At 44.7% G+C, this 18,459-nt stretch overlaps 1 protein-coding gene across 2 annotated transcripts in view; it reads right to left on the bottom strand.

The window, feature by feature from the left end:
* The window catches only part of LOC144818091 (mannosylglucosyl-3-phosphoglycerate phosphatase-like), a 799,862-nt gene that overhangs the window by 143,341 nt on the left and 638,062 nt on the right, over positions 1-18,459 (bottom strand). For both annotated transcript variants that reach the window (XM_078675141.1, XM_078675142.1), the window contains exon 7: positions 10,818-11,001. In XM_078675141.1, the coding sequence (XP_078531267.1) occupies positions 10,818-11,001 (184 nt within the window). The remainder of the gene's footprint in view (positions 1-10,817; positions 11,002-18,459) is intronic.

The following is an 18,459-nucleotide window of genomic DNA, read 5'->3' on the forward strand; positions in this document are numbered from 1 at the left end:
TCTTGCTTGACTAGCTGGAAATCCAACAACTTAAGTACAGGAATACACATACCTCTCAAAAAAGGACTACCAGAGGTCAGTGTGTCTCCTGGAGCACTGTCAGATCGATGTTATATCTTTCCAGATACTCCATAATGTGCCTTGTCTTTTGGTGGGTATTCAACTCTTCAACATTCCAAGATAAAAGGGAGCTGCTTCTGGTTCACTTTACCACTTATCAACACTGTTGTATGAAGTTTTTGTGCCGTTAGATAACAAACCCAGCTACCCACTTCAGCCAGATTCCAACAGACATCTCTATCAGGGATCCCATTTCAACCACCAATGCGAGAACCAAATACATATTGCAATGTCTCTGTGCTACATATATGTGAGTGCAGCATCACCACATCACCATCAGGGTTTTAAAAGGAAGAATATATACAATCTTTTTCATAAAAAAATACAACAGAAAATCAGCAGTACAAAGCTATAACAGCATACATGACCATCATGTCCATATAATATTCATGTAGCACACACTCCTCAGTGAGGGCCACTATGTTATTCTACACTGCTGACCATTGCATGGGTCTCAGCCTCGCTACACACCATACTATAGAATCTCTACTGATCCATGTTGTTTGCCATGAGTTCCACTGGTTCATAAATTTCAGATCAGCTTAACGGTCAGAAAAAATTTCCACACGCATTTTGGCACAGGACTATAAGGGCCAGATGTATCAACATTAGGAACTGCGTTTTCTAATTCTGCGATTTTTACCGAATCACAGTTTGGAAAACTGAATTTCATGACAGTTTAATTTGTAAAATAGCGATTCCTAGTGGGTCACAAATCGATCTAACTCAATATTAATGAGCTAGGTTACTGTTTGCTACCCATTAGGAATGATAGCTAACACAGGGATGGTGGCAGCTGGGTTCAGCAGACCACCATGTCTGTGATTGCTTTTAAACACGTAAACACGCCCATTCTGAATACCGAATTGCACACCCAAATTGCGGTTCGGTAACAAGCTACAAATCACAATTTGGCTTTTGTACGTTGAAAAATGCATGTTTGGGGTCCCAAATGGCCTTAAACTGCAATGAAAGTTGTTTGTGACCTCAAGAAAGCTTTGTACATCTGGCCCTTTGTTTTAGGAATTTTTGTCAGCCATCTTGAACTGCTGCAGTAAAGCCTGGAAAAAGGCGGTGCTGGAACTTGAATACTGCAGGGGACCTTTCTCTCTAGTAATGAACAGTATGGTATCCCTGTTGTAATAGTTAAGCAAATAAATGATTATGGACCGTAGTGTAGCCCCGGACACCGGCAGGGGAGCCACAAAGCCGTGGGCTCTCTGAACAAGGTGAATGTTAAGCTGTTGTGGCCATACATATCTGAAAGCAAAATCTCAAACAGTTCAGACTTGGCAATACTTGCTGACTCTACCAGTTCAATAATTCGGACATCACTGCCACTGTTGTCGCTACTGCCTTTTCTAAGAGTTGGCTAGTATTGTCAGTGCAGCTATCTTCAAGGTCCGAAACATGTCTTTCCTCTATATTCAAACAAGCATTTTGTCTATCCAGCGTCTCAGTCAGGTGACAAAGTCTGATTGTTACAATTTTTAGTGTTTTAAGTCTGGCTTTCAAATCTGGTATTAGGCTTTCAAATCTAGTAGTCAGCCACCAAATAATTACTTTGTTGGGGGCATAGAGCATTTAAAAAAAACAGCTTGCTTTACTTCTGTTCAGCAAAGAAACAGTAGCATTTGCTGACCTGGTATATACTTTATTGCACTGTACGCTGGCCCCACTGTACCTGTCTTGGCTGTGTCGCATTCACGCTATAAAAATGAATGTACTTCCCGGAATTAGTAAACCGTAAACTAATCACCCCTAAGGGTCTCAAGGTGCTGGGGGCCATCAGGGAGAGTAAGTGAGCTATTGCCTAGAGTCACATGGTGCTGGGCAGAGCTGCTGCCGGTGCTGGGAATCGAACTGTGAGGCCCGTGCTTTGGAGTCAGCTGCCTTGACTGCTGCGCCACACCTCTCTTCCGAGATTAATATATTTATTTCAGGGACTGCCATTCAATCTAGATCGCGCGTTTCCATTAGCATGGATTAGCACTCCATGTTATTCGCTTTATTAGGCAAGAGTAAAGAGCTCGCCTCCCTTATACACAACTCTGTCTACCAAAGACTATAGGGGGATTGGTGTTGCCAGACCTACACCTTTATTATAAAGTCTCACAGTTGAGAGTGATTAAAGAATGGTCCACCAGAGCTTCAGATAAACATTCGCTCCATATGGACCGAAAGATTGCAGGAAGATGTTTGTGGGACCTTCTCTGGAAGCCACAAAAAGATTGCCCGGTGAACACTTATCTGAGAACCCCTACAAGAACAGCACTCCAAGTGTGTGACGACGGCCAACCGTAGATAAGCCTGGACTATGTTCCCCCCCCCCCATACACCCCAATACACTATAACTCGTCCTTCCCGCCAGCACTGCATATGGGGGCATTCGATGAGTGGAGGGATCTCTTTCTTATATTCTCTATTACTCACAACACTTGATCACTCCCGCCCAAGATATATCACTGTCTGGGAGCAGACACTAGATAAGGACATTCCCAAGGCCCAGTGGGGAAGTTATGGAGGGGCATAACTAAATGTAACCATTCCATTGGAATCAGAGAAGCCCATTACAAAGTGATGTCCGACTGGTACCTTTATCCGACCAAAGTGAAGAAAATATTTCCTACATCCACAGAAATGTGCTGGAGGGGTTGCAGGATGCTAGAGGATTTCCTGCACATATGGTGGGGCTGCCCCTCAATCAAACCCGTCTAGGCTGAAATTCTGACACAAATTAAGGAACTGTTAGGATACCCCATGCCAGAAGACCCAGGCTTTGTACTCTTGGTATTATGTGATGATGCTCTAAAATATCAAACAATGGGCAATAGATTAATCCTGTGGCTCTGTCTGGGGGCAGCAAAGATGGCAGTGACTGGAGTGTGGAAGAAGGTAGAGGGTCCCTCTATAACACAACGGCATGCTCGATTGTGGCAGGCATTGACCCTGGATCGAAGGACAGATATCCTCTCTGATACACTCAAGAACTCTGAACACACATGAGGTCCTACGGTTAATTTCCTCTCTCGAGGGCTACTCCTGTCTGCTTGCCCAACCCGCACATGTGCATTACATTTATTTCAGTTTTAATCGAGACTCAGAAGATGATAGCCAAAGGCAGTTGTATTGGTGTGTGACCAAGTGGAGCCAGACTAGTATATGCAAAAACCACTTGTGTAAACATGTTGTACTACCTTGCACATGTACCTCTTGCTGAGGGTTTATTTTTCTTTTCTTTTATGTTTGGTTTATTTTCCTTTTTACCTTCTGCTTTTCTTCTTCAGGTGGTGGGAGGGTAATGGAGTATAGGATATGTCACTAAGCATTTTGTGCAATATGTATCTGTAATGTATCGGTAATGTATGATGTCTGCAGAAGATAGCTGAGAATGTCTAGAAACTGCCCTTGCGAATAGCTCGATGTAAGTTACAGGTATAATTGTGATACTAGCATGGACAATAACGAGATTGTAATGTTGGAACGTCTAATATTCTATAGAGAAAGTTTTGCGAAAAAAGAAAAAACTGATCTTCTAGCTGTAGAATTCCGGCCAACAGCATCGTCACCAGACATTTGAGAGTCCTTGACAACTTGGACATCTAAGGAACTAGTGGACAGGATCTACGGAACCAGAACAATATTTGAAGCCTGGGGAATTACTTTGAGGCTTCAGAAACCTTCAAAGTACCCATATCCCCTCTTAAAAAGTACCGCAATTCCAAAAATGGAACAAACCACCGGTAAGGGCCAAAAAATGTGTCTAAGCGGCGCTCGGAACACCACACCGCTCAATCAAAACAATTCAACACAGGACAACGTTACAGCAAGTCCATTATTTCTGAACATCAGACAGGTAACAGTTTGGACTGGTCTTGGGTGCCATTTACCCAGAGCATAAAACATACCAGATGAAAACCTAAAGACAAATGACACCATGCGGGTGCATCCAGGCTGGAACAACGGGGAGGAATTTAAGAATGGCACTAGGAACAACCGTGATTCTGGAGTTTCTGGTCGAGAATCTATCAAGATCTGTTCATGGAATGTCCACGGCTACCAATAAATGGGCCAAGACCATGAAACCCTGTCCTTCTTGCAAAAACAAGATCTCATCTTGCTTCAAGAAACATGGAACATGAAACCCGTTCCAATTGCGGGATATATAGAACATCATATTCTTGCCGAAAAATTCTCAAACTTCGGGTGCCAGGGGAGGACTATCAACTTATGCAACGGTAAAATATGGCTGGCTAACAGAAGAACTAGATGCTGGAGAAAATTGGTTGCAAGTTTTAAAACTTACTGGTAAGCTTCACTCTAATACGTCAAGTTGGCAACTAATATGAATTAATGTCTATATCCATCCGGAAAAAAAGACGCAGAAGGAAAAATCCCTAACACTAATTAACCTGATAAAGGTACTTTAAAGGACTCATGAACAAAGTTATCTGATTATCTCTGGAGACTTCAATAGCATTCTCATATTAAATAAACAGAAAAAAAGAAAGAGGCAGGAAGACCAGGGAAACCAAACTGTAATTCGTGAGTTGGATTCCCAAGGCCTGACTATCCTAAACGGCAACGTAACCGGAGATAGACCAGCGGCCATCATGCACTTGAGCGGAAAAAGTCAGTCAACCATAGACTTCACCATCACCAGCAGTAATCTTATCCCAATAATAGATTCATTTCAAGTTTTCCCATGCCTAGAAAGCGACCACTATCACAAACATCAACATCAAATTGGCACAGGCACAAAAATTAAAATCCTTACTACAATATCCAGAAAAGTAGAATCTCAGGAGATTGAAGTGGCGAGGATCAGACACGAAGATAATAATGGATACAATCCGGTATAACGTGAACCAAACAGGGACAGAGAAAAAAGAAGATTTTGTAAAAAACAAAACTGGGAGCACTTGGGCCAAGTTCTTATCAAAAAATTTCCAGTCATTCCCAGACACCAAAAGAAAATAGAAACCCGAGGGGAGCCGTGGTTTAATATTGAACTATGAGATCAAGGATCACAAGACAGGTGCAACTCCAAGCAGTGGCAGCGAGAATTGGAAAGAAAAGAGACAATGGTAATCTCAAGGAAATGCGAAAAATAGAAAAGAATAAATTAGGGGATGCAAAAAAAGAGTACAAAGAAACTATCTGGAATAAATTACTGTGGGCAAACAAATTGCCAAATAGTGGGGAATTCTAGGGAATCATAAATAAATTGACCAAGGGACTAAGACTCCGGCAAGAAGCAGGAATTGGTGAAGAGACCTGGACACGACACGTACAAAACATGTACAAGGTAAGGCACAAAACATGTGCCAAAGCAACAGTGGTTTCGGAAACACCCAGTGCAGAAAAAATCACTCCCCCGCCTGAGGAAGAATGCAATCAAAAAGAACAAGAGCTAAGTAGCAACGAACAAAACAACCTAACTGACACCAAACAATTAGGAGGAATATTTAAAAAACTTAAAACGGAGGGGCCAGCGGGACCAAACGGGCTCCCCAACGCACTTTTCGAGAAAGCTCCAGATTTTTGGGCAGACTATCTTCCGCTCCTCTTTAACTACATCTATAGCCAGAATAAGGTCCCCCATTCCTGGAAAGGGAACATAATGCATCTTATATTTTAACAAGGAAACCACGATAAGCCAGAAAATTACAGATTGATATCCTTGATCGATGTGGAGGCTAAACTATAAGCATCATGTCTCCTAGTTCATCTTCGAGACTGGATAGACGAAAAGAACAAATTCCAAAGTTTCAAACAGGCTTTGGCATGGAATGGGAACAACCACAAATCTAGCAATTCTGGCACTCTTAATAGAAAAAGAAGCAAAAAGGAAAACTCGACTATATGCGTGCTTTATCGACCTGAAATCAGCGTTCAATAGAGTGACCAGAAACCAACTTTGCGAAAAACGAAAAACCTGGGGGTTACCGAGCAAATTACTGGTAGCAATGATACCTCTATATAGCAAAACCTGGGCAAGAGTAAAATTAGGTGACGGGAGTAGAGTAACAGCCAGCATAAAAACAGAGCATGGCCTAAAACAAGGCTGCGTCCTGGCTCCAAGTCTATTCAATCTGTTTCTCGCGGACATAACTAAACACATGCAATCGGCCAAGTGTCACCCGCCAAATTTGGCCAAAGAACAAATTCCCTTTTTACAGTACACACGCGACATTGTGGTGTTGAGTCGAAGTCCGATTGGCCTGCAATAAACAACCTAGCAATTTACCTTGACCAGGAAACCCTTGAGTTGAACAAAAAGAAAACCAAGGTGGTACGCCTAGTGGACCCCAAACAAACTAAGTTTAAATGGTATGTTAAAGGGGTGCCAATTGAAGAGCAAGCATCTTATAAATATCTTGGCCTAAAACTGGGGTGGGAAACTTCCCATAAGGAACAAAAAAATGGACTTAAGAGCTAAAGCCCAATTGTTAATCTTCCCCTACAGACAACTAAAAAAAAACTGGGCTGCCCGGCCCACAACCGCCTTTTTAAAAGTGATGGCAGCTCAAACCCTATCGACCCTGTCATATGGCCTAGAGACATGGGGGGGCATTAGGATGACGGGTGGACTTTGTCCGCCCGCCATCCTGTCGGAATTCGGGACCGCCCGCCATTAGGGCGGGGGTCCTGTGGGGGGTATTAGGATGTGCCCGCCACAGTGGCGGGCACATCTTGCATTTATAGCATTGTGGCAGGCAGTGCTCTCTGCACCGCCCGCCACAATGCTATACATGTATCAATGCATTTGCATAAACAAAGCGGCAGGCACCGCGCGGCGCGGTGCCTGCTGCTATGTTCATGCAAATGAAGGGGGGTACCACAGGTACCCGCCCCCCCCCGCGTGTGCAGACCCCACCTCTCCTTCACCCTGGGGGCCCGCAGGGGGCCCCCGGAGTGAAGACCGCATGGCTTTCCGTGACGGCATCGCCGCCACGGAAAGGCATCTCTTTGGGCCCATCATAATATGGCTGGCGGTGTCCATGAGACACCGCCACCATATTAATCCTTTTCCTCCCCGGCCGCAAGGCGACCGGGGCGGAAAAGGGGCGGGCGGTCTTTCCGTCCGCCGCGGTCCCCCCCGCCATTCTAATATGGCGGGGGGAATTCAGGAGAGGATGTCGGGCAGATTGCCCACGCCAGGCCGGCAGTGGCTACCGCCAGCCTGGCGGGGGCAATCCGCTCGACATCCTAATGGGCCCCAAGGTGTGGAAAGGAGTCTGAATTATTAAATTAGCTCCAGACAGAGGTCTATAAGGCAGTTTTCAATCTCCCTAAGTCTGCATCCCCCGCACAGGTACAGCTGGAATTTGGCCTCCAGAACAGAAATTCCAGGGCATGAATTCCTTTGCGAAGCTGTGCCATAAATTTAGATCATCTGAGCCCGGCACATTGAACAGTTTATTCTTGGAAGAGATCAAAGGCCAGATGGATCAAGAAACATCAAATACATGGGGAGCCTAGCTAAGAAAATCCTTGACCGAACTCAATATCCAACCAGTATGGGACAGCAGGGTAAAACAAGTAAACTTTAACAAATCCAGTAACAATTCATCAAAGAAAAAATCTCTCTTGGAAGACAGAAAAACATTGTCCAAACGACGTCACACATGGACAGCGATTAATTCCTACACTCATATAAAGCCTCAAGCTTATCTATCAGCGCATTTCAGCATTGAGATAAAAAAGAGCTTTGCTCATCATTGCTTAGGAATGCACGACCCAAAGGATCTACAGCCATCGCGGAAAAGTAAAGACCAAGTGTAAAAATGTAAGTAGCCTCTTTGTATAAAAAAAGGTAATTTATTTCAAGTTAAATAGAGGGAAGCACAGCACATCCGTTAGGTAACAAGTACAAGGTAATAATAACAGTTGGGACAGAATCTGGAACCAAGGATGTAAGATGCAGGCACGCATCACACATTCCAGGTTCCAGCACAATGGTAATCACAGTAAAAAACAAGCAGTGGAAAGGCAAGGATGCTACACATCTTACCCCAATAAAGAAGAAAATTAACACAGATACCTGCTAGGAGTTCTCTTGGGTCTAACATCAGATTTAACCCTAGAAGCAACAGACAAATCATTACGAGTAAAACTCTGGAGTGGTACATTAACTTGCACATGAGGAGAAACATTGGTATGTGCGGGAGAAGGCATATTGATCTGCGCTTGTGATGGTGGTGGAAGAGAGGTAGAAGAAACAGGACATCTTGCAACCCTACGAACGTTCCAAACCCTCCCATCTTGTGTGGCAACACAGTTTTTAAATACTTTGACCACTTTAATAGGAGGAAAAAACTTGGAGAAGCCTTTAACCAAAAAACCAGGTTTCTTTACTCTCACCCATTCCCCAACAACAAAATCATGAAGTTTAACATTCATTTTAGAATCAAAAGCCACTTTCATACACTGTTGTTTATCTTCAACACGTTTGGCCACACTTTCAATATCAACCCTAGGGTCATTTCTGTTAAGCTTTTTGACCCACCAAGGGCAAATGACAGACGATGGTTCTCTACCCTTCAAGAGTTTGAAAGGGCTCACACCAGTGACAGAATGAGGCGTGATGCGGTAGACCCAAAGTCTTTTCCTGACAACATCCAACCAAGAATCATCAGAAGAACCAATCCCAGAAATACAATCTTTGAGGACACGATTAAAACGTTCCACCTGACCATTCTCCCTAGGTTCGTACAAAGATACAGTATGATGTTTAATACCACAGCAGTCAAGAAACTGTTTAACCTCAGAGGAGATGAGTTGTGTACCGTTATCAGTGACAAAGGTCTCTGGAAAACCTTCCCTGGCAAAGGTCTCTTTCAAAAAAATTAAAACAACTTGAGAAGAAATGCTATTTACAAACTTAACTTCCGGCCATTTAGAATGGTAATCAACCAAAACGAGGGCAAAGCGGGCATTGGAAGGTAACTGTTTAAAGGGGCCTGAGATGTCAAAAGCCACCTTTTGCCAAGGAAATTTGGGCCAAGCCACAGGTTTAAGGGGAGCCGAAGACAAATGAAGCATTTTGTCGCTGCTGATACACTGAGAACATTCCCTAACCATCCTATCAACCATTTTGTCAATGCCAGGCCACCAAAAGTTTTCTCTAACCAGGCGTTTCATGGATGACATGCCAATGTGGCCTTGGTGAGCTAACAACAAAATCTTCTCTTGCAATGAAGCAGGGGGAATTAATTTACCAGTCTTGAACAGAAAGCCACCAAATTCCTCAATTTCCGAAGCAACTTGGGAAAAGGAAGCCAAATCAGAGGGAATGGATTTAACATTAGGCCATCCACCCTTCACAAAGTCTAAGATTTGTTGACAAACAGAATCTTTTCCCATTTCTTTAAACCATTCCTCCTCGGATAAAGTGGAAAACTCCTGAGATATACAATCATCAATAGAAGCAACAACATCAACATCCTGGTCAATGGTAGAAACCTTATCAACACTGCATGGTAACCTGGACAAAAAATCTGCAGTCACATTGCTTTTCCCAGGAACATACATGATCTCGAAGTCATATTCCTGAAGACGTGAAGACAAACGAGCAGCAGCACACTGTTGATTATGTGGCTACCCTAACGAAACAATAACTCATTTGTTATGTGCATCGCCTGCAGTCAAGGATTTGAGGAAACTGCTTTTAAAACCCATTTTTAACGAGTTGAACATCCCCACATGCCGGCAAGCAGTGATAAGCTAGATGGAAGGTTCCTCAATCATTTTGTCCTGCCAGGCGTAAAATATTTTGCGGAACTAAGGAAACTTCTGCGGCAAGCAGACTCAGAGAAAAACTGGAAGATAGACCAGCTTCAGGAACGGGGAATGGTCCAAATTCTGTTGCCCTTTATACATTCACGTATGCAAGGGTACCAGCTACAACTTTTAAACTGAATAAAACTTACAGCAGGATCTTGAAGTATGACTAACATTTTTATTAACTACCAAACGCTCTGAACTTCCTGTTTTAAAGTTTTTAAATACAGATAGACATAAGCATCATTGTGGTAGCTTACACTTTACAGGCCCAATTCTTCAAGGCACTTCAGCACTTTAAATAAATGGCTTGAGTCACTGCAACATCTTCAGATTAACTGTGCTGACTAAGCTTCATTAAGCAGCGAACGCTGACGGCTGCTGTTTAAGAATTCCTATAATGCTATATGGCACTCAGAAAGACATGCGTGTCTGTACAGGAAGCACTAACATGATACTTGAAGTACTCAGACGAACTGTCGCCTGCGGTACAGCAGTCAGTACTTTAGCCCAAAGCCCTTTTGTGTATTCCATTTTATACTGTTGGTATTTTATTAATCATATGTTGTCTGGCACTGCCTCGTGAACATTGATTGTTATGGTTCAGTGACTATTTTCGTTGAGCATTTCATGATATTTTATTTCTTCGTAAATTGTAATGATTTTAAGTAATCACACAATAAACTTTGCAATTGAAAAAATATGCCTGTCATCTTGCCAAATTGTCAAAAGTTTAAACAGAGATCACAATCGCTCCATAAGATTTTCAAAATACTCATGGAGAGGAGTACCGCTGTAGAACATTTGAATATAACAGATGTAAGGAAATAAGAATAGTGAAAGCAATTACAGAATTACTAAGAGCAAAAAGCAAGGAAACGTGGTCATATTTTTAATTTAAAAAGAATAACCTGTTACTGATGCATGTTGTGATACCGTAATTAAGCTCATTCGATGGCCTGAGATGCACTTTTTCATTCCTTGTGCAATTTTAACTGATTCAAAATGATTTATGACAATAGTGGATAATATCTGTGCAGTTTCCACATTAAACATTCTTGGGCAACTTGGAAACATTGAATAGCCGTCTCTTCCCTGAAAAAAGTCAAAACAGACTACAAAGTCAAACTCGATAAAATTATATAATTACAAAATGCAAAAAATATTTCTAAGCATGTTTGCAAGTATTAAGGCAATAATTTATCAACACATTTATTTAAACAAACTTTATTGGGCTTTTGCAAAAAGCTTCCGGTAAGATATACAAACAAATGCCATATATATCCTGTAAAAGAGCAGTATAAATTGCCTTTCAGCCATACATTCATTGGAAGATGCATAGTGCACAGATAGTGTACAGTGTCTACTCAAAGAACTCTGGCTAGTAAACCATGATATACCCGATGTAACTCTCCACTCCCTCTCTCCCCAAATTACCTGGATGAACAAGCTGAAAGCAACTTCTTTGACTTCCCAAGTAATCCCTCTCCCAGTCCATGTATCTTTGGCTGTATATGCAGGGGGTTAGGATTTTTGGAAAGGGGGGTGGCATGCCCGGACAATGGCCACCACTGCCTCAGTGAGACATATTTTTATAGGGGAATTGTCTTCTTCTAGGATACCTAGCTTGATGTGAGTGCAGTATCAGTGGCTTCCAAGGGATGTTTCTTCGTATTGTACAGGACATCGAGGTCTTTTATCCCCATCTTCATGTTTGTTACTAGCAAGTACCCATTGATCAGCTATGGTACAACCACGTAGACCTCTGTTCTACTCCCTGCGATTCGCGCTGCCCTTCACTTCAGCCCAATACTGGTATTCTGTGTGCCAGATCTCGCTTGACAGTGGGAATGCTGAGTTCCATTTCATGGTGATGCATCACTTAGCCAGGAGAAATGGAGATTAGAGAACCTCATTGTTACCTTAGTTCTGGAGGGGTCAAAGAGGTGCTTATCAGACAGACTACAATAGTCATCGATTGTGGTTCGTTACCCCAATATTACCTAAGCAAGAGTCTCACAGGACATCCTGAAAGTTTGCTAGGAATAATGGCAGCACACGCAATCAGTGTGTAACCCCGGTAAGAGGCTACCTATTTTCTCAGGCTTTAGATAAGCCTTTTGTGAATGTTTAGCTGCATGAAGCAAAGGTTTGCACTGGGGAGACCTTTTTGGGGATATTCCTGGGCCCTTTCTTCTTTGTCATGAAATGTCCTCCCATAGATGTCCTCCTATGACTCGCTGAGGAGCTTCAGAGATATGCTGGTATGCTCTCGAATTGCTCTATATAGCCAGGGTATTAGTCCACGGCCATGCACCATGGTGTGAAGTCCGTGAAGCAGGGCATTAGTTGGAGATATAATGAAGGTTACGTTCCATCACCGTTGAAAGTATTCTCTAATTCTTCTGTACCAAAGGAACAGGCTGTGAGGGAGGTCAAACTGTTCATGCAGCATATGGCGGTCCATAAGCACTCCCTCCAGATATAAGTCTCCCAATTTTAGGAGACCCGCCTCCTCGTACGACACACATTCTCAAATGGAAAGTGTCCTCAGCCCGACAGGCAACCCGCGCAGTGGCAGAGCGGTGGCAAATGAGAGTGCTGAACCTGTATAGCCAAAGCCTTTAGTGCATAAAACGGTGGCATTAGCGACTAGGAGCAGGGTCCAGTCATTGCTCCTGTTCCCTCGAAGAAACTACAAATTCAGTATCCCATCTTGTATTTGAGTGGTTGAGTATCCTGATTTTTGTAGGTGGATTTCAATCAGCCATCTGGTCTGCCACTAAAGAGGGGCCGCCAAGTAACAGCCACAGCCGCACATCCTCCCTTATCTGGCCGCAGTTTTAGCTTCTCCAGGTTCAACATATCTTAGAGATAGCTAGGTGGCCCAGGGCGGATTTCGATAAAGTAGTCTAAAATGCAATCTGGAAGCATAGAGAGCTCACAGCTCTCCCTAGATTACCGTCTAGGAGATATTTATCCCCAAATATTAAAAGGTGGTGGATGCAAAGTGCAGGCCCCGTAACTCAAACCTGATTGTTCTTTTCAGTGCTCTAGGTTTCAACTGGAAGATCGGAGACTATGCGAGGTTGACTTTTGACACTGAGATACTTCCGAAACCTTCAAGCCCCCCCAGAGATGTGAGTAAACTCAGCCTTCACATCCATGATATACACTAGCATATTGTCTGCATAAAGCGACACTGCATGGTGGTGATTCGCAACTGCAATCCTCAAGTTGGGCTGTCGCACCTCAGCCACATAGATAGGGGTTCGACGACAAGTGCAAATAGGCTAGGAGATAGTGGGCAGCCCTGTCTCGTACCTCTCAAGATTTTATATGAAGCCATATATATATTGTCCTGTCTTTGCCCTGGTTGCAAGTGCCTCTTACAGGAGTCTGAACCATTTAAGCATGAGGTGCGGTATTCCAAATCTCCTCAACGCTTGTTGGAGGTCAAGGACAACGCATGCTGATCGCGGCCACACCTCAGAGGCCTTTCCATACCTTGATAAAAAACCTCCTCATTTTCAGAGATGTGCTCCTCCCTGTGATGAACCCGTTCTGGTCACTATGGATCAACGAGGGAAGGGCTGTGAGAAGTCTAAACAGCAGAATTGTACTCAGTATTTTATAGTCGGTATTTAGAAGGCAGATTGGGCGGTAAGACGAAAGGGCAACTGGCGGTCATCCCTGTTTTAGTAGCGATGTCATTATACCCTTATTGGTTGTGCTAGGGAGACTACCAGTATCCAAGGCCGCCTTGTACGGTTTTTTAAGCTAGGCGACTGTAATGACCGGATTTTCTGACCAAGTTATCAGCTCACCCAAACACCACAAACCCAGTCATCACGTAACTTCATCCCTTCCCAGACCCTATTTACAACAGTACCTGGGGTACTTACCTGGGAATGGGGAACCCACAATATATACAAGCTTATACAGCTAATATACCACTAAATCCTAGAGAAACTACGGAATTCCATCTTACATCCTATGATCTCACCTTATAGCCTCACAACAATCTGGCTCGGGCTAATCTACTCTCCCTCTCGTGTCGGAGAGCAGCTCCAGTGTATAACGCCCTATCCTGAGCGATCTCCCTTTTAAGTGTCCCCACTTGTAGCCCCACGACTATCCGGACTGGACTTCTCTACCCCCTCGCTCCTCAGGGAGCAGCTCTAGTATATAACGCCCTATGCTGAGCGATCTCCCTTTAAAGTGTTCCCATTGTCCTATTAATACCTCCTGCTCTCTATTGGGAATTTCCTAAGTACCTAATATCTACTGGAAGTATCTATCTCACATGACTTATTATTATCCCTCGTGTACTGGATAGGAGATCCGATCCTCACACACAAGAACTGCCGAATTATTACATTCAAGAATTATTCCCTGATATGACTTACACTCTCCCCTGTCATCAGTTACCTTCTCAGAAGGGGATGTCCCATCCTTCTGTTCGTCAGCACCTGGCTAAAAAGAAAGGTTAACTCTATCATGGAAACAATACTCAGATGCATTTATTAAGAACTGGGGTCCCTTTATTAAACAATAAAAATAAACATTGCATTCATAGTAGCACCTAGCAATCTAAGCATAGCCTGAAAAGTAAAGGAAAGAGTTAAAATATTTGTGCACTATAATAGCAGGACAGACTTCACCTTACATTAACGTAGTCCGGTTCTGGCTGTCGTCTGGGTCCCTCTCTCATCTGTGCCTCGGCTCATCTCAGACTCTGCTCTGCACCCATGGATACACGTCTGCACCGCTATGCACCTTCACCTCCGTCACCCCTCAAAAGCACTGGAACCCTTCTCTGGTCTTCGTCTCTGTCTCTCAGCTCTGCACCGTCCAATCTGCACTGACTTCTCCTCTCTCCCACGAACTGTCTTCACCTCCAAGCTTCACTCTAATAGTATAGTTTCTACTATTCTGAGAACCATCCGTCAACTAACTTCTTCACTCTGATTATGCCAATTCTGGTTACAAACTAACTCCAACTGCTCTAACAGACCGATTGATGTAACTTCGGTCTCTCCACAGGATCATCTGTGTGTCTAAGAATCGTCTCTGTCTCTTCTCTTCCAAAGATCGTCTGCCTCCTCTACCAAGAATCATCTGCCTCGTTTCTCTCCCAAAGATCGTCTGCCTCCTCTACCTTGCTACATTTCGATAATATAGAGAGTCCTTTGTTTGTGGAAATTTCCAGACAGTAACCTGCCGCCCACCAGACTTCTGTACCAGGCCCCGGGCTCTCGACGCTCCCACAGTGGCCACCTGTTGTTGCGTCTTAAACCCGAGCTCCGTTTACATTCTTCCGATAAGGGCCAGCTCTGACCGGTTCTTCTCCAGCGAACAACAGCTCATAACTAAAATATTACTTTTGACCTACAAGCGCCTCGGGCAGCTGAGGCAGAAAGGAAAATGGAGTCTCTCTCGTTTGGGCCTTGCTGGCCCGAAAAAGATGAAAAAGACGCATAGCTCTGTCAAAGTACATAGGCAAGCCCTACCAATAGGTAATATTGAGTCAGGAATAAAGCATCTACCTCCTAATATAAGCCTTCAGGCCCAAAAACAATGAAAGGGGCACTAAATTATGTCAAAGTCAATAGGAAAACCCTAAGAATAGGCTAAGAATAGGGATCTATCCACTATACTAAGATGGTAGTAGACCACAGTCACCACCATTCAGAAAATAGAACAAAAAATCCGGTCACCACAGCGACCAATTGTGCGCCAAAGGCAGTGTAGAACTCGGGTGGGAGGCCGCCGGTACCCAGTGATTCACCTGTTGGTAATTGTTAGGTTGCCTCCCTGATGTCCTGTTCATTGATTGGCAGTTAGACTTTCTAAAAGGTGCGCAGGTATCATCGGATGCGGCATATTCACCAATGAAGCAGCTATTGTCTCCGCATCTGTGGGCCGGGGTCCGAGTAGAGTGCCTGGTAATAGTGATAGAAGGATGTGCCGATGTCTGCTCAAGGAATAACCAGGAGGCCTCCAGGGTCTTAAACTCTGTCAACAGGACTCACTGGACTACTACAGTGGTGCGTAGGCAGGCACCCTTAATCGCGTTTTGCAGGGAATCGCGGGTCATCGGACCCTCTAGCCATTGTGGCTGAAGTTTCCAACTGGGGATCGGGGTCAGCACTTGCCCCTCATCAAAACATGACCTCCAGGGGTGTGTGGTCTGTGAGTATTTTCCCTTTGAGGCGTGGGTGATTTATTCCTAGTCCATGGCGGGTGGAAAATATAGTCTAATCAAGCATGCAGTCTATGCGGGAGTGAATAAAACAGGTATTCTTTTACTCCTGGATTCCGGACCCTCCAGTAGTCTGCTAAAGCCCAATTACATACCCACAAGCACAGAGCCTTGGCATAGCGACAAGCAGGGGCACAAAGTAGTGGGAGGTGTGATTGACCTTCCTTCATGTTATATACGGAGTTAAAGTTTGCCCCCAGGAGCCATGGTAAGCACACCCAGTCCACCAGGTTTTGCAACACCAAGAAGACCGGCTGGTCGACATTTGGGTTATAAATAATGCCTAATACCAGTGGGAAACCATCTAATCAGCCTTTTAGTAGGACAAACAGTCCCTGCTGGTCTATGTGCTCTTCTTCCACGTGAAATGGAACATTTGATTTCCACCATTTGGCTGCACCCACCTCTTGCATATGCAAATTATGTAGTGTGATATAACTGTCCATGCCATTTACATCACAGTTTATCCACCTACCCACTCGTCAGATGGGTCTCCTGCATAAAAACTATATGGACTCCCCTCCGTTACAGCAGCGACTTTATCCCAGAGCATTTGCGCGCTGTCCCCACCCCGCACATTCCATGTCACAGAGGTATATTTACCTGGGTGTGTCATACCAACAGATGGGAAGCCGATGGCAGGCCAAAGGGTGGCCTGTGACACCAACTGCGAATCATAAAGGAGTGCAGTTTCTAAGGGGGGAATACCAGGGACATCAATATTACTCTCCATCCAAGTGCCTATAACTTAACATTCTTCAACAACTCCCGGTCTGGCAAGAAAATAATGCCAGACAAAAACAAAACAACAAGCCTGTCCAAACCATTGGGGACAGCAAACATTTGTGTAGTGTGAATCAGAGGAATTTACGCTGCACATTCTGAGGTGTGTTGGCACTAGAGATGACCAACATTAGGTAAGCGTTAGGCCGATCTAGCTGGACTAGAAACAAGCAGCCCCAGTGTCGGCAGCATGTGCACCCCATCCCAGATGGGGGGGGGGGGTTTGAATGGGCCTAGAGCCTGGACATCCTGCTAAAGAAGAATTGGGGCACTGAGTGTCAGAGTCCGCACAGCACGAGTTCCCGGAAATGGTACTACACCAGTTCATTACCAGCTGTGGGGTCACGCCGGGCAGAATAATGGAGGCTTTGCTCTTCATTGAGTCAGAACAGTCTCTTGCATGCCCACAGCTCCCGTTCTGTATTCTTTAATTTCCTGCGGTGTCGGGGTCACCCTATGAATCTCCTCCTTCCGGCACTATGAAATCCCACTTGACGCCATCTGGAACTATGTGAAACCACCCTCCTGTCCCCCTAACCTGCTTGGGAATGGCCAATCCAATCCCAGGCCTGGTCTGTGGAAAATTAGTGCGTTTTGGTGAACATTATCTGCGCCATCTTGCCTCTTCCCTGATGCCACACTTTTGTCGTGCGCGCCCGCCATTTTAAGATGCCCCGATCAGAACAAACCCTTTTGCATGCCGCTGGCCCCTGACATAGCCCTTTGCCTTCGCTAAGCCTGCACGCTGACCACCCCCTGCTTGCACCTGCCTTGAGTCATAAACCCCTCTTCGGCGCTGCTCTGCCCCAGGCCCTCATCCTGTTCCCAGCGCGACACCTCCCTGCTTTCCTTTCATGATCTCCGGCCCTTAGATGCAAACCCCCTTTTTCCCCGTGTGCCCGTTTTTTCCTCCCCGTTCCCAAGCCGACACCCAGCTCTGCCGATACCACCCTTGCCCCTCCCCGTACAATAGAAAGCTTCCCCCATCAAAGAATCCCCGGGTTGATCAAAGCCCCCCACCCCACGAGATCCGATCGAAACCTGCACACTCCGTGAATCGGCGGAATACCCAGCTGCGCAATGATCATCACCTGTTGTGAACGGGGCGGGGACTTCCACTGTAGCCTTGCATGGGAATGGGCTGGGAAGGGGGGATTCTGAGGATGTCTTTCCGTACATCAAAGTATCAACGAGAATGTGTTACATGTAATAAAGAGATAAACTTGTGTATAAGAGGCCAGGCCTCGGGGATGCAGTTAGAGCACCTCAGAACGATACCTTCTGTCCGTTTCGTTGTGTTCTCCTCCGGAGAGAATAAAAAAACCTTGTTTCCTGCTTTTCAGTCTCCAGCGCCTGCCTCTTCATTGATTTAAATAACTAGAGGGTCACAGAGGCAATACCGCCGGGCAAATATCGATTGTCCCCGACCCGATTGAACTTTTTACAATTGGCGTCCCAAGCGTGGGGCCCATCAGCGACTCGTGGATCCAGTGGGAGAGGTCCCG

The sequence above is a fragment of the Lissotriton helveticus genome, chromosome 2_1 (assembly GCF_964261635.1).
Source record: "Lissotriton helveticus chromosome 2_1, aLisHel1.1, whole genome shotgun sequence".
Classification (NCBI taxonomy): Eukaryota; Metazoa; Chordata; class Amphibia; order Caudata; family Salamandridae; genus Lissotriton; species Lissotriton helveticus.